General features: G+C 34.1%; 1 protein-coding gene across 2 annotated transcripts in view; it reads right to left on the reverse strand.

Annotated features, from left to right (window-relative positions):
• The window catches only part of Prkacb (protein kinase cAMP-activated catalytic subunit beta), a 118,256-nt gene that overhangs the window by 58,806 nt on the left and 33,304 nt on the right, over nucleotides 1-26,146 (reverse strand). The window contains exon 1 of one of the 2 annotated variants that reach the window (XM_076863646.1): nucleotides 2,255-2,441. The exons of the other annotated variant lie outside the window; for it this stretch is intronic. Within the exon in view, the coding sequence (XP_076719761.1) occupies nucleotides 2,255-2,441 (187 nt within the window). Of the gene's footprint in view, nucleotides 1-2,254; nucleotides 2,442-26,146 lie in introns of those variants that run through there. 2 annotated transcript variants of the gene reach the window in all.

A 26,146-nucleotide genomic window follows, 5' to 3' on the forward strand; every position in this document is an offset into this window, starting at 1 on the left:
TCATTACATATTTATGCTATTAAATATGAATTTCTGTTATTTAATAATAAAAGGTGAAACACCTAGAAACCAATGTGACCTTTGTTCTTCCCATAAATGTTACTGGAAAAGAACCTTGGATTAAAGTTAGTTACATTTCATACATGACTAAATTAGTAATTGAGCTTTACTCAGTACATGAAACTGACTTTTTAAAGTTACAAACTGTTTTTGCACTTAGTTACTTCTTTTTTGTCTTTTTTAAAAAACTTAATCGTTTCTTGTATTGCACTTTGAAACAAGTATTTCCAGAGTATCATCAGGAGATATTACATGGTTTTTTCTTGTCAAACAAATCATACAAGTAAATTGCTTCAAGTAGCCTTGAACAATTGTGATTTGTATGAAAATTTCATATACCCAAAACTTCTTCCCTAACTCACAGAACAAGGGAATTTGTTTTCACCACAAAAAATAAATTTGGAATTTTGAAATGACAGGATTTCTGTTTCTGTTTGATCAGTGTTTTCTCCTCCATAGCAATACATTTCATAAGAACAAACTAGACCTCCATTCTTACCATACTCTTCCTTACTTATAAAATGATTTTGTGCATTATATTTTTGGGATATGAAAAAGAGAAAAGAATGAAGGAATAGTTAGTTGATGAACATTCAGTTGCTATTTAAATATTTCTTACGTCACGACTATTATTCTTACAGGGATACAAGATTTGTTCCCAACTTTATTTGTCTTATTTTTTGACTTCACAATAAAGAATCATGTTAACAACATTTTATCAGTCTGTTTTTCTAAATGAAATCATGGTTCATGGTATTAATTTCCATTTCTAGACTGAAAATGTGTTTCAGAAATATATAGGGTCCATATATTTTTAAAAAACAGTTCAAACATTATTAAAATCCCATGAAATTCATCAAAGATACATTTACTAAACATCCACCATGTGGAACCAGTATTGGTGAAACAGAAATTTATTCAATTCTATCCTGGTTCCTCATCTAATTTAAAAAAAAAATTTAAATGCATAAAAAATGATTTCGAAAAGGACTTTTGATAATGTAATTTAACAGAAAAGGATAAGTAGAATGAATTAAAAGTTTTATTACACAGAAAATTTTAATAATGTATTATTATTTTACTACTTCACAGTTCATGAGATTTCTCACCTGTCAATCTGCTATGTAGTAAAGACCAACTATAATCAAAAAAATTTGCACAAATAATGTTGTTCCTTACTTTTTTCAAAAAATAGCTCAAAAAGGGTTAGAAAAATTCTGATGTAGTAAAAGAATAAATCAAATAAGCTTTTACAGAAATATCCAGGTGCAATATAAACCACATAGTAAATTTTGTAAACTTTTTTTTTTTCAACTTAGTTTTCTTACTTAACTGCTTGAGAATCTATAATCTAAAGAAGTAAACCCTAGTGCTATCTGATGATCAAACACACACACCAAAAAGGGCAATATTGCCAAGGGTAATTCTACTGTTCTTTTAATCAAAGTGAAAAATTACCTTGGGGAGAGTCCAAGGTGAGATATGGAATAAAAGCACTGGTATTGTTGATATGTTAAACTTACTCTTTAAAGTGCAAGCTACCAAAAATGGTTTAGTATACTAGTAAGTCCAAACATTTTAACATGCCTGGAAAGAATGTATTGCAAGCATAAACAACTTTCCCTCCTTAACCCTATTTATAAATAATATAAAATACAATTATGAAAGCTTTTGATATACATAATTTTATAAGTTTAAGAATTTATATAAAAAATTATACTCTACTTTTTGAAAGTCTTGATTATAAAAACTAAAATAATTTTTACATATACATTTAAAATAAAAGATGGCAAACATAATAGAAATTTAATTATAAATCCAAAAGCCTTTTTGCCTTTCAAATTTTAAAGCTTAAAAATACAAGAAATTTTAAAAAGAAAACAGATCATTGTTTTAAAGTTTTTCATATTTATGTAATAACAACAAAAAAACCAGAGTAACATAATAGAATAATATAAGAACATTGCAGAAATTTTTCTCATTGATATTTAACTTAAGAAGTTATATATAAAACAAAACAACTACATGATTCAATTCAACTTATAATCAAGTTTTTGTGGAATTCTTTCAACTTTGTCTTGCAAAATGTCCTTGTACAAATCATAAAAAGACAAAACATGGTTGCTTATGTTTGATTCTAAAACTCTAGTACTTTAGCTACTAGTTGTAATGTATCAATTAAAAAAAAACTTACTTGATCTGTCCCATAAGGCAGTATGTTCAGAGAAATGAAAGCTGTCATTTTCCAGAGCTGTTTTCTGATCATGTGCAGTACCTTTGGAGTGTCTATGAAATAATCGGCTAGCAAAACCTTCCAGTTTCTGAAGAGCAGTAGATGTACCTGTACACTGGTTACAGGATAGATCTCTATAAGCTGCCATTCATGTGCATTTACACTTTACTTAAAATAACTAAAAATATTTCCAGAAGGAGCTCAACAACTTCTTACACAGAAGCTAAGAGCTATGCATGTGTCAAACTTCCTGTTTGCAGGGTATTCAAACCACTACTGCTCTTCTGTTTCCTGTTAATATAAAACAGCACATTACTGAGCTTTTCTTAGCAAAACTCTTTTCATCTCAACTACAGAGGGGATTTTAACAGCTTGCAATATCTGCCTAAAAGGGTCTATGTATGTTTTGATATTAATGTTCAGGTTAATGAAGGCATTATATAAAAGTTATGTAAATATACATAGTAAGCTGAAATTTTTTTTTTAAAAAAAGGGAAGATAGTTAAACATGTATTACAACTCTATAAAAACAACTGAGGGACGAATCACCCCCCAAATATAACATGTTAAAAAGACAGATTGTATTTTCTCAGGAAATAGGCCAATTAGAGATTTTATGAATCCTTACAAGCAATTAATTTTTCATCAAAAATTAGTATATGGAATGGATATTACAAGACTCTTACAAAATAATATGCAAGTTATAACTGAGAAAAGAATCTGAGCCAGCAATTTAAAAAAAGAATTTAATGCTGCTAACTCATTGACTTAAGTCTAATATATACAGGAACCACAGAACATAGCTTATCAACTGACATGTGTCTGCCTACAGGTAGTTATATTTTAAAACACTCTAAAATTTGACATGTTAATTTCAAAACCTTAACACAGAAAATTGCTGCTTACTTGACCCACTGCTTTAGTGATCTCATTTAGTATCCCCTTCAATTAAATGCCAATAAAATTTTCTATCACCAATTTTGCCTTTTATTAAAGGATGAAAAATTTCAGTGTTTCTCTTTGGAAACTCTAAGTAATAAGAGAGAAGGAAAAAAAAGGAAGAAAAGGAGAAGAAAAAGATCCTAAAAACTTTCTAAAAAAATATTTTAGTCCAGATTTCCTGCCAACCATTTGACAAATACAATCAACAGAAACAATAATCTTATCAAATTGTGGCGATGAACACAAAGACACAAAAGTTCACTAAGGAAAAACTGACTAGTGAATTTTGCCATGTAACAGCTCATTTGTGTAGTCTGTTTTGTGTAATAAAATTAGTATTAATCTAAACAAATGGGCAACAGTATCTGTAAGACTAACTTCTTAAATTGCTTATCTTTAATATTATGTGTGTAATAACAGAAAATGTATTACCCTTTGGTAGTGCCTTACAAAATACAGACACTAAATAACTGTCTGTAATGTTTAATAGAATAAGTTTCTGTAGTGTTTAATAAATATCCACAAAGCATGGACTGACTCAGTATGATAAAAAGTGTATAAAATTCTTTTGGCTTGTTCTCCTAACAGAAATTCTATTAATCTTCAAGGCTCACTACAAATGTTACCTATTTGGTCTCCTACAGGAAAATAAACTGCTCTTTTCTATTTCCACTGAACTTATGATTTTATGTAAAAATTGGTTGTTTATGAATTTGTGTACATAAACTGAGTTACTTGAATTCAGAAATGCAATGTATGCTATTACATATTCAGTAAATATATGGCAAATGAAGTATTTATTCCTTTTACCAATTTAAAGGTCTGAGTAGAATCATCAAATAAATATTAATTTCTATAATAACCTCTTATTTTCCCTGTTCCAGTCACCACTGCTAACCTTTCAGCTCTCTGAAATATTAGCCTCCCCAAAATATTACACTCATGGTATTCCTTTGCCAAAGACACAAAATAATCCCAACATTTCATCCTGACCCTATTTATTTTTAATACATGTATAGCCATATTTATCTGCATTCAACATTGCTTAAATATGGAAATCCCAGATTCCCAACTACAACACTGAGATTAATTTATTTAAAACAATGCATAAACTTTAAAACAAAATCACCATAGGAAAAAGTAAATTTCACCAAGTATCTTGCAAAGAACTACAGTTAAAAATCTGTCTTTATTCAATTAAACTGTTGCCATTTATCACACAGCACTTATAGAAAATAGACTGTTTATTTCTAAGAGCAAAGTTTCTATATATGGTAATGTGACCAAGGAGCTGTTGCTATGGAACTGCTTGGGCAATTTTATTTTTATTTTAAAAATAAGAACTCTACTGGCATCTACTGCTGGAAAGAAACAACTACAGTATTAACAACTATGATGAATTCCTTCGTAATTCAAACTAATCTTAATAAGTATATTGTCATTCTTCCTGATGTTATTTTCAGAATTTTAATTTGTACTATAACATCTAACCTTATGCCCCAAACTTGCCATAACAGCATAACTGGTAATGAAATAATGTAAAATTTTAAAACTCAATAATCAATTATATCAGGTTATAAAGTTCTTCTCATTTTCTATAATACTTTTAGGAATAAGGAGCAATTTTTAGAGTAGAACTTGCTTTAACTGTCATAAGAATCCACAAAATACTAGTGCATTTCTTTTATTTAGTAATAGTAATTAAAAATTTGCCAAGCAATTTTCAACATACAAAATAATGTGCATTGTAAGATCATTGTGAAATTATTGTAAAGTTCATGAAGTCCTTACCAATGAAGTAGGTAGCACAGATACTACTATCTCTATTTTAAGATGAGAAAACAAACAAATATTAAGTGACTTTCCCCAAAGTCACCTATGTCTTCTAACTCCCAGATCAGGGCTCCTTGGACTGCATGACCCTGATTTCCCATGAAGAAGCAAACCTTTTTTACAAGTGCAGTATTTTTCAAACATTCAGGAGAAGTGGAGGGTAAAAACAGAGTGCAAGTGGGGCTGTTCTTGGGCATACTGTCTAGGGTCTGAGAATCTGTTGTGAAAATGTTTTCATTTAGATGGTCACCTTATAGCCTTTCAGTTTCATTGCCCACATTTATGTTTACAATCATTTGGGGGCCAAGTAGAACCATGTACTCCAGGAGTCTGAAGGTTAAAGAAAAAAAAAAGTGGAAGCATATTTAATATGTAAACAATGTATTTCCTTTATGTGTAGGACAATTGGCATGACATTGAGCCTGCTATTCAAATAAAGGTTTTAGAATAATAGCTTTATCTTTTTGAGAATGTTATATAAATCAATTCATACAGTATATAATCTTTTAAGACTGTTAATCTTTTTAAGTTCCTTTCATTTAGCATAGTATAGCAATTAAGATTTCTCCATGTCATTAGTCTAACATTTCTCTTATTTTTATAGTTGAGTAAGTATTCCACTGTACAGATTTACCAGGATTATGCATGCCCACACAAATAAATTTATATTATGCCTGACAAAAATCGGGCTGGGATTGTGGCTCAGGGGCAGAGTGCTTGCCTCGTACATGTGAGGCACTGGATTCAATCCTCAGGACCACATAAAAATGAATAGACAAAATAAAGATATTGTGTCCATGTACAACTAAAAATTATTTTACAAAAAAAAAATCAATTGACCATATTTGTGTGGGTCTATTTCTGGACTCTATTCTGTTACACTAACTTATGTGTCAATTCTTTCACCATTACCATACTGTCTTGGTTACTGAACCTTTTAAGTCTAATATTTGAAAGTGTAAATCTTCCAAATTTTCCCCTTCATTATCTAGTTGTTCTGGCTACTAGAGTTCCTTTTATTTATTTATTTATTTTGGGTGCTGGGGATGGAACCCAGGGCCAAGTCAGCTTGGCCCTGTTTACACAAATAATCTTGTTGGGATTTTATAGTGATTTTGTTCATTGGGATAAGTACCATCTTTACTGTACTAAGTCTTCCAATCCATGATCCCATTATATTATCTTCATTTACTTGGGTCTTTGATTTCTTTCATCAGTGTTTCTCTTTCATCAGTATCTTTCATTTATTTTCACCATGCAGATCTCATAGATCTTAGGTTTATTTTATTTTTTTTTAGTTTAAATTTATTTTTAACTGACACATAAAAGCACAAAATGACATATATTTATAAACATACTGAAATATTGTATAGTACCCCAATTTTAAATTGAGTGATTGTAAATGGTACTTTAAAAAAATATTTTGGGCTGGAGTTGTGGCTCACTGGTAGAGCACTTGCTTATTTATTAGCACATGTGAGGCACTGGGTTCAATCCTTAGCACCACAAACAAACAAAGATGTTATGTCCGCCAATAACTAAAAAATAAATATTAAAATCTCTCTCTCTCTCTCTTTAAAAAAAAAAACAACAACAAATAAAATGGGCTGGGGATGTGGCTCAAGCGGTAGCGCGCCAGTCTGGCATGCGCACGGCCCAGGTTCGATCCTCAGCACCACATACAAGCAAAGATGTTGTGTCTGCCGAAAACTAAGAAATAAAATATTAAAATTCTCTCTCTTTCTCTCTCTCTCTCTCTCTCTCTCCTCACTCTCTCTTTAAAAAAAAAACAACAAATAAAAGGTATTGTGTTCATCTACAACTAAATTTTATATATATACATATCATATATATAAATTATATAATGTTTTACAGTTGTTCATTGTTAGTATATAGACATATGACTTGTTTTATATATTGATATTGTATATTGTTACCTTGCTAAAATCACTTATGTTTTCAGAATCTTTTTTCTTTTAGTAGGTTTCCTGGGATTTTTAACATAGAGAATAATGCCATCTTTGAATAAACTGTTTTGTTGTTAGTTATTTTACTAATTTTTATGCCTTTATTTATTTTTGTTGCCATATTACATTAAATAAAACTTTCAGACACACCTGAATAAAAGGGTAAGAGTGAATAACCCTGCATATTCCATGTCTTAGGAAGAAAGCATTCAGTTGCTTGTTTTTTGTGTTTATTTTGTTTTTTCATTAACTATAATGTTAGTGCTAGGCATTTTTTGGTAGGTCTTCCTTATTAAGATAATGAATTTTATGTCTATTCTTTGTTAGCTGGGAGTTTTACATTGGAGGGATATTTAATTTATCTAATGTTTTTTAAGCATCTTTTGATATGATCACATGGTTTTACTTTTTCAGTTTGCTAATATGATAGATTATATTGATTAATTTCCAAATCCTAAATTTGCCTTGAATTCCCAGAAGAAACATCTCTTGCTCTTGATGTACTATTATTTTTATATATTTTGGGATTCAAAGTGTAAATACTTTATTGAGGATTGTTTGTCTATGTTTACTAGATATATTGTCTCTTAGTTTTATTTCATATATTGTATTTCATATATTGCAACATTTTAGTGGCAGGTTAAGATTTACATCAGAAAATAAGTTGGGAACTATTTCATCATCTATTTTCTAGACAAGGTTGTGAGAATAGTAATCATTTTTTCTTTAAATGTTGGGTATAATTTGCCAGAAAAACTATTTGGGACAAGAGTTTTCTTTTTCAAAATACTACGAATATTTTTTAAAGTTCTTAATATAATTGAGATGAATTTGTAATCTTGAATGAGTAATTATGTTTGTGTCTTTCAAGAAATGTTCTATTTCCATTAAGTAGTCAAATGTATGGGAATAGAGTCATATCTAACATCCCTTTATCACAACTTTAATGTATGTGGCATCTGTTGTGATTACCCTCTTTCATTCTTGATATTGGTAATTCGTATCTTTTTTTTTTTCTTGGTCAGTTTGGCTAGATGATTCCAATTTTGTTGATATTTGCAAAGATCTATGTTTTGTTTTCATTGATTTTTCTCCATCAGTTTTCTCCTTTTTTGAGTATTTTATTGTTCTTAACTTTCTTTCTTCCTCTATTTTCTTCAGTGTTATTCCCTGATCCCCACCCCCTTCCAGTTTCCTAACAAGGAAGCTTAGATAACTATATTAAGACTTTTCTTCTTTTTCTAATATACAAACTCTAATCCTATACAATTCCTCTGAAAAATGCTTTGGGTGCATCTGACAAATTTTGATGTATTATCTTTTTGTTTTCATTTAGTTCAAAATATTTTTGAATTTCCCTTAAGACCATGGATTATTTACAAGTGTGTTATTTAAATTTTTTTTTTTTTTTTTTTGGTACCAGGGATTGAACTCAGAGGCAATCAACCACTGAGCCACATCCCCAGTGCTATTTTGACAGGGCCTCACTGAGTTGCTTAGCAACTTGCTGTTGTTGCTGAAGCTGGCTTTGAATTGAAGATCCTCCTGCCTCAGCCTCCCCAGCCACACAGATTATAGGCTTATGCCACCCTGCCCAGCTAGATTTCTAAGTATTTGAGGATTTTCCCACTTTTTTTTTTTTTTCTGGTGGTGGTGCTGAGGATTGAACCCAGGGCCTTGTGTGTTCAAGGCAAGTACTTTACCAACTGAGCTATATCCCCAGTCCTTCCCAATATCTTTCTGTTACTGAAATTTAAATTAATTCCATCATGGTCAGGGAATATTTTGTATGATTTTTAATTCTTTTAAGTTTGTTAAGGTTTTTTTTAATGACCCAGCATATGGTCTTTTATTTTAAGTTTATTTATTCATTTTAATTAGGTATATAGGACAGCACAATGCATTTTGATTCATTGTACACAATTGCAGCACAACTTTCATTTGTCTGGTTGTACATGAGGTAACATCACACCATATTTACAGTCATACATGTACCTGGGGTAATGATGTCCATCTCATTCCACTATCTTTCCTGCCCCCGTGCCTGCTCCCCTCCCGACCTGCCCCTTTTTGCAATCAACGTTCCCTCCATTTTTCACATACCCCTCCACCCCATTATGGATCAACATCCACTTATCCCAGAGAACATTTGGCCTTTGTTTTTAGGGACTGACTTACTTCACTTAGCATATTCTCCAATTCCATCAGCAAATGCCATAATTTTATTCTCTCTTAATGCTGAGTAATATTCCATGTGTATATATATCACAATTTCTTTATCCATTCATCTACTGGAGGACATCTATGTTGGTTCTACAATTTACCTACTGTGAATTGAGCTGCTATAAACATTGATGTAGCTGTGTTACTATAGCATGCTGATTTTAAGTCCTTTGGATATAGACAGAGGAGTGGGATAGCTTGGGGCAAATGGTGGTTTCATTCCAAGTTTTCTAAGAAATCTTTTATGGTGAATATAAAAAGTGTTTTTCACTGCTGTTAAGTATAAATATAACTGTAGATGTTAGGTTAATTTGGTTATTGTTGTTTTTTAGGTCTTCTGTATTTCACATTTTCTATTTAATTATTTAATAAATTACTGAGAGATGATTCCAGAAGTCTTCGATTTTGAAGATTAAATTTTTCTGTTTCTTCCTCTTCAGATGTCAAATTTAGCTCCTTGTATTTTGAAACTCAATTATTACATGCATACACATTTAGAATTGCTATATCTTCTTAATCCTTGACACTTTCTTTTATCATTATAAATCTCTGTCTTAATCATTGTTGTTTTCTTGTTCTGAGGTTCTACTTTGTATGATATTAATCAGTCAATGACATAGGTTTTATTTGTTAGTGTTGTATTGTGTATCTTTCCCTCCCATTCTTTTGTTTTTAAACAATTTACATCAAAATATTGAAAGTATAAGAGCATAGCACATAGCTGGGTCTTGTTCAGATCACTTATGTTTAATGTAACTACTGGTATAACTGGACTTAAGTCTACAACTTAAGTCTACAATCTCTTTTCTGTCTGCACCCCCCCCCCCAGTTTTTAAAATAATGAATAATAACTGAAATACTAGATGTTGAGAGCCACAGCCGAAGGGGCTCCAGCAAACTTTCAGACTGCCAGCTGATGATTGGCTCACAGCAGCCCCAGCAACACCTAGCTGATTGGCTCCTCTGTGGAGATGCTCATTGAGCTGTTTCCCTGCCCTTTCAGACTACCAGCTGATGATTGGCTCACAGCAGCCCCAGCAACATCTAGCAACATCTAGCTGATTGGCTCCTCTGCGGTGATGCTCATTGGGCCGTTTCCCTGCCCTTTCAGACCACGGAGCTGCTCATTGGGGGACTTTTTTGGCTCCGCCCATGCGACCCAGCCAATCGGCCTCAAGAGCAGGAGGATAGTGGGAGGAAGAGGTTGTTGGGGTGTGTGGCTTGTGGGAAGCCGGTGGTGGCAGTTGGGCTCTGAGGGTTTTTTCCTGAGGAGCTGTTTTGTTTATCTTGTGTGGTTCTAAAAATAAAGTTAGTTTCTTTTGACAAGTGGCTCCTGAATTGTGCCCAGCCAGACTGCGGCATTTGGTGGCCCGCACGGGGAGCGACTGAGGGTAAGTAAACCACTCGCCCCTGAGGGCAGGGTGAGAGGATGGGGAGCCATTTTAAGATTCCTCTTTTGTTTTGCTTCATTTTTGTTTTAAGTTGCCTGTCCCTGGAGATGAGTGAGACGGAAGAAAAACCACTCACTTCTGAGGAAAAACTATTTACGTCTGAGGAACAGATAGGGAGAAAGGACGGATGCACATATAAGGAGGATAGAAAGGCTATAATGAATTTTTGTTGTTCCATTTTTATTTCATTCTGTCTCGGTTTTGTTTGGCGTCATCTTGTTGGGTTGTATTATAGTAGAAATACGGGATCAGAAACTAGTAAAAAACAAACTGAAAGAGTGTTAAGTATATTGTTAGAGGAAGAAGGCATCTCAGTAAAATCAAGAACAGTCAGGGCATACGTTGACACAATGCAAAAATGTAGCCCATGGCTTTTTAAGGAGGAGTTGTTAAATATATCACAATGGAACCATCATGGTGAAGATTTAAAAAGAATAGAAAAGAACAGCCCAGGAACTCTGCCAGCTAGCACATTGGCATTGTGGGCGTTGGTATCTGGTTTTCTTAGTCCAAAACCTTCAATTCAGACAAAGGTAGAGGAAGGAGAAGATATATTGATTCAAGTAAATGAGGAGGTCTCTCAAGTTAGTCAGAAAGAGGAAAAGATTCAAGTAAAAGAGAAGGTCTTTCGAGCTAATCAGACAGAGAAAGAAAGTTTAGAGCAGAAAAAGCCATCAGGGGGAAAGTTACAAAAGGAGACTGCTACTAAAACCTTTCTATCACCAGAGGGCTTAAGTGTCCAACCAACAGCACCACCTCTACAGGAAACTGCTACTAACACCTTTCTATCACCAGAGGATGTAAGTGTCCAATTGACAAGGCCACCTTCATATGCTGAGAGGCCCCCAACCCCTGCAGTGGATAGTTCAGATCCTGAGACAGGATCTCAAGTATTAACATGCCCTGTATTTGAGGTAGGAGGGCAGCGAATTTACCATACTTTAAATTTCAAAACAGTGAAGCAGCTAAAAGAGGCTGTAACAACCTATGGTCCTCAAGCACCCTTCACTGTAAGCTTGGTCGAATCCATTACCAACTTGAACATGACGCCAGCAGATTGGGCTAATATGTGTAAAGCTGTGCTAAATGGAGGACAATACCTGTTATGGAAGGTTGCCAATGAGGAATTTTGCAAGGAGACGGCTAGGCGAAATGCAGCAGCTGGTTATCCTCAGAGAAATCTAGATATATTGTTAGGAAAGGGACCTTATGAGGGTCAGCACCAACAAATTGCATATGATCCTGGCGTATACGCACAAATTGCTGCAGATGCTGTTAGGGCATGGAAGACTTTACAAGGACATGGAGGTTTACAAGGTCAATTATCTAAGATAATACAAGGAACTAATGTATCTTATGCTGAATTTGTAGATAGGCTTATTCAAACAGCTACCAGAGTTTTTGGGAATACAGAACAAGCAATGCCATTAATAAAACAACTGGCTTATGACCAAGCGAATCGTTGGTGCAGAGATATCATTAGACCATGGAAACATGAAGATTTAAACACATATATTAAATTATGTAGAGACATTAATGAACAAGAGCAAGTCATGGCAGCTGCAGTAAAACAGGCTTTAGATGCCAGAGACATTAATGAACAAGGGAAAATTGTGGCAGCTTCAGTAAAACAGGCTTTAGATGCCAGAGACATTAATGAACAAGGGCAAATTGTGGCAGCTGCAGTAAAACAGGCTTTAGATTCCAGGCCAAGAACATGCTACAATTGTGAACAAACAGGACATTTTAAAAGGAATTGCCCCATAGGAGGAGGGTTTAACAAAACTAGGTATCAAAGGAGTAGAATACCGGGTATTTGCCCACGATGCCGTAGAGGGAGACATTGGGCTAATGAATGCCATTCTCAAACCACCATAGAGGGTACTCCATTATCAAAAAACGAACAAGGACCAAGTGTTTATCCACGATATCGTGGAGAAAGGCATTGGGCTCCATTGCCAAAAAATGGACAGGGGGGCCCAATGCTCCGGGGCCCAAAACCACAAATATACGGAGCACTGGAGGAACCCAGCAACCCCATCAGGGTAGTGCCCAGGACACATTGTCCATCAGATCCCTCATCAGACAAACCAGAGGGAGCGCAGGGTTGGACATCTGCACCTCCGCCAGATCAGTACTAACTCCAGAGATGGGAGTTCAAATCATTCCCACAGGGGTGAAAGGACCTCTTCCCAAAGGAACAGTAGGCTTATTATTGGGACGCAGCTCTTCTACTCTAAAAGGACTTATGATAAGTCCTGGGGTAATTGATCCCGATTATGAAGGTGAAATAAAAATTATAGCCAGTTCTCCAAATGGTATATCAGTAATTTCACCAGGAGATAGAATAGCACAGTTACTAATAATACCAAGCCTACATGATAAATTTTCCAGTCGTGCTATAGAAAGAGGTTCCAAGGGATTAGGCTCCACAGGTGTAGATTGGGCTATGCTGTCTTTAAATTTAGATTCTCGCCCCATGCTAAAACTAAATATTCAAGGACATGAATTTAATGGGCTACTGGATACAGGTGCAGACCTTAGCATCATCTCTCGTCAAGAATGGCCAAAACATTGGCCATTACAACAAGCCACTCAAACGCTTCGAGGCCTAGGAGTGGCGACTAATCCCCATAGAAGTGCAATGGTATTAGATTGGAAGGATCCTGAAGGATGTGAAGGAACTATACAGCCATATGTATTGGATCATCTTCCTATAAATTTATGGGGACGAGATGTCCTAGATCAATTAGGTTTGACATTAACAAATAACATCAACCAAAATGCACCCACTATTATGACTAGACAAGGTTTTAGGAAAGGAAAAAGATTAGGGAAACAACAAGGTATAGCAGCACCAATACAAATAGATCAAGGAACAGACAAGACATGGGTTGGATTTTCAGAAAGGGCCACTGAGACAATAAAAATTACTTGGAAATCAGAAAGACCAGTATGGGTTCCTCAGTGGCCCCTGACTAAAGAAAAGATACTAGCAGCCCATGATCTGGTCAAACAACAATTAGCAGAAGGACATATACAACCTTCTGTATCTCCCCATAATACTCCCATTTTTGTCATCAAAAAGAAATCTGGTAAATGGAGATTATTGCAAGACTTAAGAGCCATTAATAATGAGATGGTTATTATGGGACCTGCTTAATCGGGGATTCCTCAATTGTCTGCTTTGCCAAAAACTTGGTATGTTTTAGTTATAGATATTAAAGATTGTTTTTTTTTCAATTCCAATTCATCCTGAGGATAGTCCACGTTTTGCATTTACTATCCCTGCACTGAATCATGAAGGTCCTGATCAGAGATATGAATGGAAAGTACTCCCTCAAGGGATGGCTAACAGCCCAACAATGTGTCAAATTTATGTTAACAAAGCAATCCAGCCACTTAGAAATCAAAATCCTGAACTACAAATATTTCACTATATGGATGATGTATTATTAGCACACAAAGCTAAAAACACATTGCTAGACTGTTATGCCACACTTACAAACTTATTAAAAAATTATAATCTAGAGATAGCAATAGATAAAGTACAATTAAATTTTCCAATTAATTATTTAGGAGTTCTATTATCCTCAACCATGGTCCGTCCACCAAAAATTCAAATACGAGTAGATCAACTCAAATCACTTAATGACTTTCAAAAGTTATTAGGAGACATAAATTGGATAAGGCCTTATCTAGGTATACCAACAGGAGAGTTGGGATCTTTATTTGATATCCTAAAAGGTCCATCAGATCCAAATTCACCCTGAATGTTAACGCCTGAAGCAAGAAAGGCATTAAAAATCATTGAAACATATATGGAAAATATGCATTTGGATAGAATTGATATAAGTTTGCCTTTATTATTTATTGTACTACCAACAAAAAATATTCCTACAGGAGTATTTTGGCAAGAAGGCCCATTATTATGGATACATTTATCTTATTCTCCTAACACTATTCTTACTAGGTATCCTGAGGCTGTAGGACAATTAATACTCAAAGGAATAAAAGCAGCAAAGGGAGTGTTTGGAATTTCTCCCAATAAAATTATTACTCCATATACTATGAATCAAATTGATGAGTTAGCTAATGAGTTAAATACTTGGGCAATAATCATGTGCAAATCTAATGTTTCATTTGATAACCACTTACCATCTAATCCTTTATTGTCTTTTTGGTCATCGCATCCTGTAATTTTTCCAGAAATGACAAGAAAAACACCTATCGGGAATGCTCCAAATATATTCACTGATGGATCAAATAATGGTACAGCAGCAATAGTTACACCTGATCAAACTTTTACATTTTTAGTACCCAAACAATCAGCTCAAAAGGTAGAGCTTAAGGCAGTATTACAGGCTTTTGTGATGTTTAAAAATTCTGTATTTAATTTATTTTCCGATAGTCAGTATATAGTTAATGCTATAGTATCCCTTGAAGATGCTGGTAGGATTTCCCCTTCCTCTACTATTTTCTCTTTGTTTTCCACTATACGAAGTCTAATCTGGGACAGAAAAGATCCATTCTTTATAGGACATATCAGGGCACATACAGGATTGCCTGGAGCCCTTAGTTTGGGCAATGATTTAGCAGATAAAACTACACATGACATACATATTTTCTCTACACTAGAAGAAGCTATAAATTTTCATAAAAAGTTCCATGTCAATGCTAATACTTTACAAAAGCGTTTTAAAATAACTAAGGAACAAGCTAGACAAATAATAAAACAATGTCAAAATTGTGTGACCTTTTTACCACAAGTTAATCTTGGAGTTAATCCTAGAGGATTGATACCTAACCATATTTGGCAGATGGACATCACACACTTGCCAGAATTTGGAAAATTAAAATATTTGCATGTTAAGTTGATACTTCTTCTGGATTTTTGATGGGCTCCCTTCATGCCAGAGAAAAAACTAAAGATGTTATAGCTCATTGCTTACAAAATTTTGCCACAGTGGGCGTTCCAAAACAGTTAAAAACAGATAATGCCCCTGGTTATACTTCTACCTCTTTTAAACAATTTTGCTCATCATTTGGCATTACTCATATAACAGGAATCCCATACAATCCACAGGGACAAGGCATAGTTGAAAGAGCTCATCAAACTATTAAAATGTACTTATTAAAGCAAAAAGAAGGAATTGGGAAGGAGTATATATTCCCCAAAGATAAACTTAAAATAACCCTTTTTACTCTAAACTTTTTAAATTTGGATTCATCAGGGCTTAGTGCTGCGGAAAGGCATATGTGTCCAAAAAATGTATATAAGCCCAAGGTACTTTGGAAGGATATTCTAACAGGACAATGGAAAGGTCCTGACCCAGTAATTGTCTGGAGTCGGGGGTCTGTTTGTGTGTTTCCACAGGGAGAACAGCAGCCAATTTGGATTCCAGAGAGATTAACTAAGGTCCTGACCCAGTGATTGCCTGGAATCGGGGGTCTGTTTATGTGTTTCCACAGGGAGAACAGCAGCTGATTTGGATTCCAGACAGATTAACTAAAGCAATTTCTACAGACCAAAAAGAAGATGTGATATCCAGAACTCCAGTTTGGTTATTCTTACATCTGCGACAGAACCAGAATGCTTTTTTCAATATCTATTTTATTATTGCCCTTTCCCATATTTTTTTTTTTGAGCTCATACAGACCTAGGTTAATGTTTTGCTGATCAGTTCTATTTTTTGACTATAGAGTTTTTAAACATTGCAATGGAGATTTCACCTGTAAAAAGTTATAAGGCCTTTACTATTATGTTATGTGTCGTATGTATTATGTGTGCACACTTGTGTTTTGTGTTTGAATGTACGTATGTCCATATGTCATATATGATGAGCGCTCATGAAAAAATGGATCCAAATAATTTTTTTTTATTCACGTGATTTAAATGGTTTAATTTAAATTGGGTAAACAGCTGTTGAAGATTGTTTTAAAATGTGAACAAAAAAGGAGGTTAACAGATCTGTTTGTTTACTTTCACCTTTCCTTTTCATTATATTTAATAATTCTCTTAAAGATAATGTAAATTGTTAAGAAAATTGTTTTCTTTTAGTGCCTTCTGGAATGTTACATAATTTTTTCTTTAGCCATTATTGCCAGAATTCCTATCTTCAGGGAAGACAATGTAAATTGTTAAGAAAATTGTTTTCTTTTAGTGCCTTCTGGAATGTTATATAATGTTATATAATTTTTCTTTAGCCATTATTGCCAGAATTCCTATCTTCATCCCAGTGCATGAAGACAAAGATAAAACCAATCTACAGCTTCTGCAATAGCCATCACTGAACTGCTTGCAGAACTTGCCTGGACTATGTATCACTTATATGCATTGTGAACTCACTTGTATGAATTGTGAACTATCTGTTGGTGCAGCAACTTCTGGTAGTGTTGGGGTATTTATGCTGATGGTGTCATCGGTGGTACAATTTTTCCAAAAGGAGCCGTCAGCTGGCTTGGTGTATCTTCCTCCCTTCTGTTTATCATGATCGTTCAGCTAAAATTTGGGGGCCAACAGAGGTGAGGCAAAGAACCTCACCCCCCCCGCTGGTACGAAAACCTCTACACAGGTGTGGCTGTATACTGGACTGGTAGTCAATGACGGGTAAGATCCAATTACTATGGTACCAACCTAAGACAGGAGGCTGACGCCTTGAGGTCAGCTCATCCAATAACGGGTAAGGACCATATGTACTATTGGACAACCTAAGGCAGACACGGTCCCTAAGCCACATGCTTCTTGTTTAAACAGAGAGGGGGAGATGTTGAGAGCCACAGCCGAAGGGGCTCCAGCAAACTTTCAGACTGCCAGCTGATGATTGGCTCACAGCGGCCCCAGCAACACCTAGCTGATTGGCTCCTCTGTGGAGATGCTCATTGAGCTGTTTCCCTGCCCTTTCAGACTACCAGCTGATGATTGGCTCACAGCAGCCCCAGCAACATCTAGCAACATCTAGCTGATTGGCTCCTCTGTGGTGATGCTCATTGGGCTGTTTCCCTGTCCTTTCAGACCACGGAGCTGCTCATTGGGGGACTTTTTTGGCTCCGCCCATGCGACCCAGCCAATCGGCCTCAAGAGCAGGAGGATAGTGGGAGGAAGAGGTTGTTGGGGTGTGTGGCTTGTGGGAAGCCGGTGGTGGCAGTTGGGCTCTGAGGGTTTTTTCCTGAGGAGCTGTTTTGTTTATCTTGCGTGGTTCTAAAAATAAAGTTAGTTTCTTTTGACAAGTGGCTCCTGAATTGTGCCCAGCCAGACTGCGGCACCCCCCCAGTTTTTAAAATAATGAATAATAACTGAAATACTATAAACTGTACATATTTTAAGTTAATACATTACAGTTCATACAACTGTGAGATCATAAACACAATTAAGATAATGAACATATCCATTATCCCTATAAGTTTTCTCATGCTTCTTTGTAATTTCTCCCTCCTGCCATATCCCATATCCCCACACAACTGATGCTTTTTGACAATACACATAATTTGCATTTTCTAGACCATTTCTATCTAAATAGAACTTTTGTTAAAATAAACATTTTATTTTACATCTAATTATTTAAAAAATATAGAAAGGACACCAGTAACGCAGAAGATAGAGATCAGGGAAAGGGAGGAAAGGAGGGAAAGTGGAGTTACTCGGGAATGAGATTGATCAAATTACCTTTTGTGCATGTATGAATATCACAATGAATCTCACTATTATGTATAATTACAATGTATCAATATAAACCATAAAATTTTATATTTATAGAAAAATTGCAAAGATTTTAAGTACAGACATTTGCCATATAACTCATACCCAGTTTCTACAATTATTAATATTTTACTTTTTATGGTAGATTTTTTAGAATTCATGAATCTATATTGATATTCTATAATTAGCTTATTCAGATTTTCTGATTTTTATCTGGTGTCCTTTTTCTGTTCCAGGATCCCATCCATGATACCACATTACATTTAGTACTCATGTCTTTTCTTCAGCTTTTCAGCTATGATAGTTTTTCAGACTTTCCTTGTTTTTGATGATCTTGAAAAATTTAGGGAGTATTGGTCAGCTATGTTGTAGAACGTCCTTCAATTGGAATATGAGTGCTTTTTTCATGTTTAGCCTAGGGTGATGGGTTATTAAGAAAAAGACCACAGAGGTAAAATGACACTTAATATCAAGGGTTTATGCTATCAACATAAATTTTACTGTGGATAGTGACTTTGATTGCCAGTGGGAGGTGGCTTTTGTCAGCTGTCTCCACTATAGACACCCTTTTCCCCTCTTTGCATACTATACTATTTTTGGAAGGAAGTCTCTATACATAGCACCCATTTAATGAGTTATAATCCACTTCCTGTGGGCAGACTAGAATTCTGCATGGGCAATGTGTTGCTTTCCCAGTTTATTTATTCAATCATTTATCTATATCAGTATCAGTATGGACTTGTGAATACTTATTTTATACTTTGGGCTAAAATCCAATACTATATTATTTATTCAAGCTTTGACATTGGAAGCTCTTTCAGTTGCTTCCTGCGTCCCTTTGATATACCCCATCTTTGTGTGTGTTGTATGTTTGTACATATATACATGAGAGTTTGAGCAGTTCTTTACTTTCTAGCACTACGAGATGTCCCGTGCTCATGTTGTATATTTCCTCTCCCAGTCCTAGAATTAGCAGTTTCTCCAAGGAACTTTTTTCTCATTTATTGGAGAATGGTATTAGAAATCAAGATCTGGGAACAAGGTTTGTTCATTATTACTGAAGGGTGCCACTGAAGGTGAGAGAACAAGGACATATATGTGTGTACTAACATGTAGATTCTTCTAAGTATTTCTATATGTAACTCTGCTTATAAGCTAAACATGAGTTCATCCTGATATCCTCAACTCTAATTCATTACTGCATGATTTCATCTAGCTTTTTCCCCTTTCTTATCTGTAAATCCCTGCACTAATAGTAAAAAATCTGGGTTCCAAAATCCATCATCCATTTACTTACATATTCAGTTTTGATACAAACAGATAGCAATCTCAAAATTGTTAACCTGGTAAGTTAACAACTTCATCCATTAGAGAAACAACTTTATCAACTAGAGTATAATACTATGTACACTTTCATTTTGCTTCTAGTCTTACAGATGCCCCTTGTTTCAGGTTACTTCGGTCAGTATCTTTTACCCCCTAGTCCCTTCAATGAGGTTGTTTCATATATTAATAACAAATTATTTTGTCACAAACAGATTATTTTGTCCCATTAGGATTCACCAACCTTTGAAAAGATTATTTTAAATGTTGCATACATTTAGGTCTACTCTCTGTGATGTAAGTATTATGGGTTTAGACAAATGCATAGTTATGTATCCACAATTACAGCACCATAATGTTACCATTCTAATAAATCTCCTGTGATTCCCTAGTACTTGGCACTCACTGATCTTTTTTCAGTTTGTTAAACCATTGCCAGAGTTTTGCCTTTTCCAGAAGATAATATAACTGAAATCACACAATATTACGATTTCTGCTCTAATTTTTATCATTTTTTCTTTCCTTCCTTCTTTTCTTTTCCCCTTCCTCTTTCCTTCCTTATTTGTACTGGGCTTCAATTGCTTTTCTTTCTCTAATTTTCTAAGGGAACTTTATATATTCATTTTAGATTTTCTTCCTTTTTAGTATATGTATTTATGGTTATCAATTTCCCTCTATAGCTATAGTAGTACTTTTGCTAAATCCCAAACATTTTGATAAAGTGTATTTTAATTATCACTTAAGATCTTTTAAAATTCCTCTTAAGACTTCTTTTTTGACCCATGTGTTATTTAGAAATGAGTTCTTTAATTAATTTCCAAATATTTAGGGATTATCCAGCTGTTTTTCATTGATTTCTAGTTTAATTCCACTGTGATCTGAGAATATACTTTCCATGACTTCTCTTTTTAAAAATTTGTTAAAGTGTACTTTACAGTCTAAAATATGGTTTAACCTGGTGAATGACCCATATAAGCTAAAGAAAATGTTGTATTTTGCTAGGGTTTAATGTAATATTATGCTAATGTCATTTAGATCTTAATAGCACTGTTCAGGTTAACTACATACTTGATCAATCAATCATTAAGAAAAGTGCTGTAGTTTGCAACTATAAGAGTGGATTTATATATTTCTCCTTTCAATTCTATGAGCTTTTGCTTCATGTATTTTGAGTGTATGTGTGCAGGATTATTAGGTCTTTTTGAAAATTGACTACCAAATACATATAAAATAACCCTTTTTATTCCCTGATAATCCTCATTGTTCTGAGGTCTGATCTTTCTGAAATTAATATAGCTACTCCAGTTTCCTTTTAGTTAATGATATTATGGTATATTTTTCTCCATCCTTTTTCTTTCTATCTATCTGATTCTTTATATTCAATGTGGACTTCTTATAGACAACACATAGCTGGATATTAGTTTTGGTTTTTTTTTTTTTTTTTTCATGAGTCTTGCTTTTATATACTCTGAAAATCTCTTTTAATTGGCATGTTTACATCATTCTTAAAAGTGACTATTTACATAGATTCAAATTCACTGTGTTAATCAGCTTTTTGTAGCTGTGACCAGAATACCTGATAAAAACAGCTTAGAGGAGGAAAACTTTGTTCGGGCCTCACAGTATGAGATTCAGTCCTTGGTCAGCCGACTCCACTGTTCTGGGCATGAGGTGAGACAGATCATAGTGGTTAAAAGGCATGTGGAGGAAAGCTGCCCAGCTCTTGGTAGCCAGGAAGCAAAGAGAGAACACAAGATACCAGGGACAAGATATATAATCCCCCAAAGCTGGATTACCAACCAGTAATCCATTCAAATTAATAATCCATCAAATGGATTAAACTACTGATGAGGTTATGGCTCTCATGATTTAATCATTTCACCTTTGATTATTCCTGTATTGTCTCACACATGAACTTTCAGAGAACACTTTATGTTTGTAACTATTTCTACTTACTACATTTTTTTTCTCTTTTCCCCCTATTTTTCTACCTCCTCTTATTTTGACTGAACATTTTATGATCCTGATTAGTTTCCTCTATTAACATCAATTCTACCTCTTAAGAAAATTTTTTACTGTAAAACATTGCAAAATTCCACCTTCCAATAGCATTATACTACTTCCTTATAGTGCATGAACTTTTAAACACATTATTTCCAAATTATTTCTCCTATCCCTTATGAGATTCATGTCACTAATTTAATTTGTATGTCTGCCATTATTACACTGTCAATACAAAGTTAGTATTAATACATTAAATAGTTATATTTTAGATCAATGAAAAACAAAAAATAAAAGATTATATTTTGCCATCTTTTGGTTCCTGATAATGTTTCTTTTAACTTATTTCATTTTCCTTCTCTCTGAAAAACTGTTTATCACATTTGTCAGAACAGATCTGCTGGCAATAAATAATCTTAGCTTTTGTTTGTCTGAAAAAAGTCTATTTTTTCTTCACTTCTGAAGGATAATTTTAAGGGATATAGAATTCTAGGTAAATGGGAATTTTTTTATTTCAGTTTCTTAAATATTTTACTTCACTCTCTTCTTGTTTGCATAGTAATAAAGAGTGTATTATAATTCTTATTCTGTTTCTCTATAGGGGAGAATTTTTTCTCCCCCACTTATTTAAGAATATGCTTAAAGTTGTTAATTTGGTACACATTTTACTTGCTGATTTCTGAAGTTCCTAGACATGTCTTTTGAAGCCTGTCATTAATTCCATTATATTCTCAGCACTTATTCCTTCAAACATTTCTCTTGATTCTTTTCTCATCTGTCTCCTCTTGGTATTCCAATTATTCATTTTATGCTTTTTAAAACTGTCCTGGGGCTGGGGATATAGTTCAGTTGATAGAGGGCTTGCCTAGCATGCAGAAGGCCCTGGGTTCAATCCCCAGCACCACCCAAAACAAACAAACAAACCAACAAAAACTGTCCCACACTTCATGGATTTTCTATTTTTTGTTCATTGTTCATTGGTTTCTCCTTGATGCATTTCAGTTTTTGAAGTTTCTACTGACCTACATTCAACTTCATTGATTCTTCCCTCATCCATATCCATTCTAATGATGGCCCTATAAAAAGCAAACTTCATTTCTCTTATAGTTTTTTTCATATCTACTCTTTCTTAAAGTGTCTTTTTTTATGTTAGTGACTTCTTGCATGCATCGTATCCCTTTTATTAGAGTTCTTAACATATTAATCATGATGATCATTATAGATTAGTAATGATATGATTACAATATCAGCAATATCTGAGTATGATTTTGATGCTTGCTTTTTCTATTTACATTATTTGTTCTTTCCTTTGGGAATGCCTTCTAATTTTATGTTGAAAATTCACCATGCTGTAATAAGAACAGAAAAAAATGAGAATTTATAATATAGATTTAGTAAACTGGCCAAAAGGTAAGCTGCATTTGATGTTTGCTATTGATATCCTCGATTTTTGTCTCCCCTACTGACTTTGGGCTTCCCTCAGTACTCCTTCTTAGAGAAGAGTCCATGCTTGCAGCTCTTTCCACTGTAAAATATCATTATATTCTACCCCTGTTAGTATGGTGGTAAGGTATGGGAGATGAAAAATAACAATTTTCAGATTCATTATTAATTTTTAACTTTGTCTCCTTTCCTGGGCCATGATATTTACAGGTATCTCTTTAGTCATGTATCATTTCCCTCCATTCAATTGTGGAAGACTAGAGAGAGCTGGAATGGGAAGAATGTTCTCCCCAAATTGGGATATGAATGTGGTAAAATTCTTTCCCTCTACAGAGTAGACTATTGCTAGAAAATGCTGTGGGCATATTTCATTATTATTATTGATGAACCCAGCCTAATTCCATCTTAAGATTGGGAGCTATCTTGTCACAAAGTCATGAAAAGTTAATTTCTGTTTTACTATAAATGACTGCGATTTCTAAACTTGTTTGGAATTCCTGCCCGTGCCTTGAACTTAGCCATGCCTGGCTTCCCCTGACCAGATAACAATCTTCTCTGAAACCTCAGTGGCACTTCATAAATTCTGATGGTGGGATCTGAATTTACTCCCTACCTTGAAATATCATGCCATGCAGATTATTAAGCTACTATCGGCCTTTGTATTATGCTTATCAAAATCCTATTAGCTGTAAGTTCTCAAGACACCACCTTTGCAACTTTTTATGCTATAAAACTTTGTTCCTGGAAAGCTAGGGGGCTGGTCTCTAGCCACATTAGGGAGAAACAGCCTCTGATCAGCTCTCTTGGCGTACAAAAATACAAGTTTGCCTTAATTTGATTTAAAATTGGAGCCAGTGGTCTTTGCGTCGGGGTTCAACGATTATACTCCCTCCTTCTCCAAAATCCACAAGGGGACCTTTTCCAGGATCTTCATCTTAAAGTGTGATGGGAATTACTGGAGTCAAAACCCATCAAATTATAGGGGCCTCCCTAACACTTCTGCACTAACAGTTTCATACTCTCATGCTAGTTCACACTTAGCCTCCAACAATTTGTCATAATTATCATTTAAATGTCCCCACCATTTATGGCTCTAGTGGCTTCTAGGTAAGCAGATCTCATCTGTGGTCCTTTAGATTTGCCTATAGCTCCACAATTCAGGTTGATAGTGGCCCTACAATCTTATAATTCTGATAAGTACAGAAAAATCACTAATTCTCAGTGCATTTAGCTTTTTCTTCTTATAAGAAAAGATAATTTGTGAGATCTTTATATATCAATGCAGAATCCTGAGTATCTTCCCTCTATTTTTAATTCCTCTCTTCTTTTACATTACTTGAATACTGCAGATTGCATGGTTGATTTTCTTTTTTGGTTTTCTAGAGATTTGGTTTTTGTTCTTTTTGGATGTTATTCTAGATATTTTAATATGTATACTTTGCTTTTATAATCTATTTAGACTCAAAACTGTACCACCTCAAGAGAAATTTGTGAACTGCACAAAAAAATTGGAAACTCAGCAAACAATGTTATTTTTATTTCCACTAGTAAACCTATCAAAATGAACCAAAGAGAAGAAAAACAGTAATATTTAACCAAATACTTATCATTTCTGTTGATCTTCTTTCCTTCATGAAATTCCACATCTCTCTCTAGTATCATTTCTTTTCTGCTTGAGAGCTTCCTTCATTTAGCATTTCTTTTAAAACAAGAGTACTGGTGATAAATTATCTTTGGTTTTCTTAAATATGAACATGATGTGTCTTTACATTCACTGAGCTTCTTAAATCTGTAAAATTTATGTGTTTTGCCAAACCTGGGAAATTTTCAGCTATTAGAGTCTTTAAGATGATGATGTTATTTCTTCTCCTATTTTGACCAATGGCCTGTTAGACATTTCTATATTGAATCACAGGTTCTTAATACACTTCCTTTTTTGAAGCAATTGTTTTTCCATTGTTTACATTAGAAAATTTCTTATATTCTTATTCACTGACTCCTTTCTGTGTCATCTCCATTCTCTCTCATAGATCTAGACACCTGTGCAGTTACTCTGCTATCATCACTATTTCAAGAGTGTAGTACAGTAGTATATCTCGCCTTGAGGAAGGATCAGGAAAAAAATTAAGCAAATGGAATTTCCTTTACTTTTCTTTTCCAGATTCTCTCATCAAAAAGAGACAGTTTCTCCTGGAAAATTTGCTGTCTGAATCCATTGCGCAGTTTTAGGATTCAGATTGCCTTGAGTCTAAACTGGGAGATGTGGGAGGAATTTTATTAAACCAGGAAGTTCACTTCCATAAATATCTCTTTTAAAATTTTTATCTCACTTCCCAATCCGCCTATTATTTACTTTTTAAAGTTTTTCTATAGTACTTTAAGTATTCTGTTTAAGGATTATAGGTGTAATCAATGGAAGAGATAGGGTAATATGCACTTCCTTCATTTTAATTGAATCTAGAAGTCAATCCCATCATGTCTGATTTTTAATAATTTAATAATAGATTAAGAAATAAAAATTTTAAAAGATGTAGCTTGACTTTCATTCAATATGCTCCATCTTGATCATGTGAAATTAACATATAATCCTTTAAATAAATCACAGTCAAGTTACGGTCCTTTTGTCACAAAATTTTATGTAACAAAAAGTTAATATTTGTATAAATTGATTTCTATATTTTGTATAACATAATTACTATTAATAAATTTTGTATAAAATGATTACTACTAATAACAAAGAAGATGCCATTATTAATATAGAATTGACTGTTTCATGATTGCAAAACCGATGTCTTTTCAATTACCTTATCTGTGGACTCTCCATAATGCCTAAAATAACACATAGTAATAAATCTCAAAAGTTCAAAGATCTTATAAAGTTTATAATCTTGCTAAGTCTTACGTCATTCCAAAGCAAAACAAACTCAAATGATTTCTCATGGTCTACAAAATCTAAACCTTTGGCACAATA

Source organism: Callospermophilus lateralis, chromosome 7 (genome assembly GCF_048772815.1).
Source record: "Callospermophilus lateralis isolate mCalLat2 chromosome 7, mCalLat2.hap1, whole genome shotgun sequence".
In the NCBI taxonomy this organism is placed as follows: Eukaryota; Metazoa; Chordata; class Mammalia; order Rodentia; family Sciuridae; genus Callospermophilus; species Callospermophilus lateralis.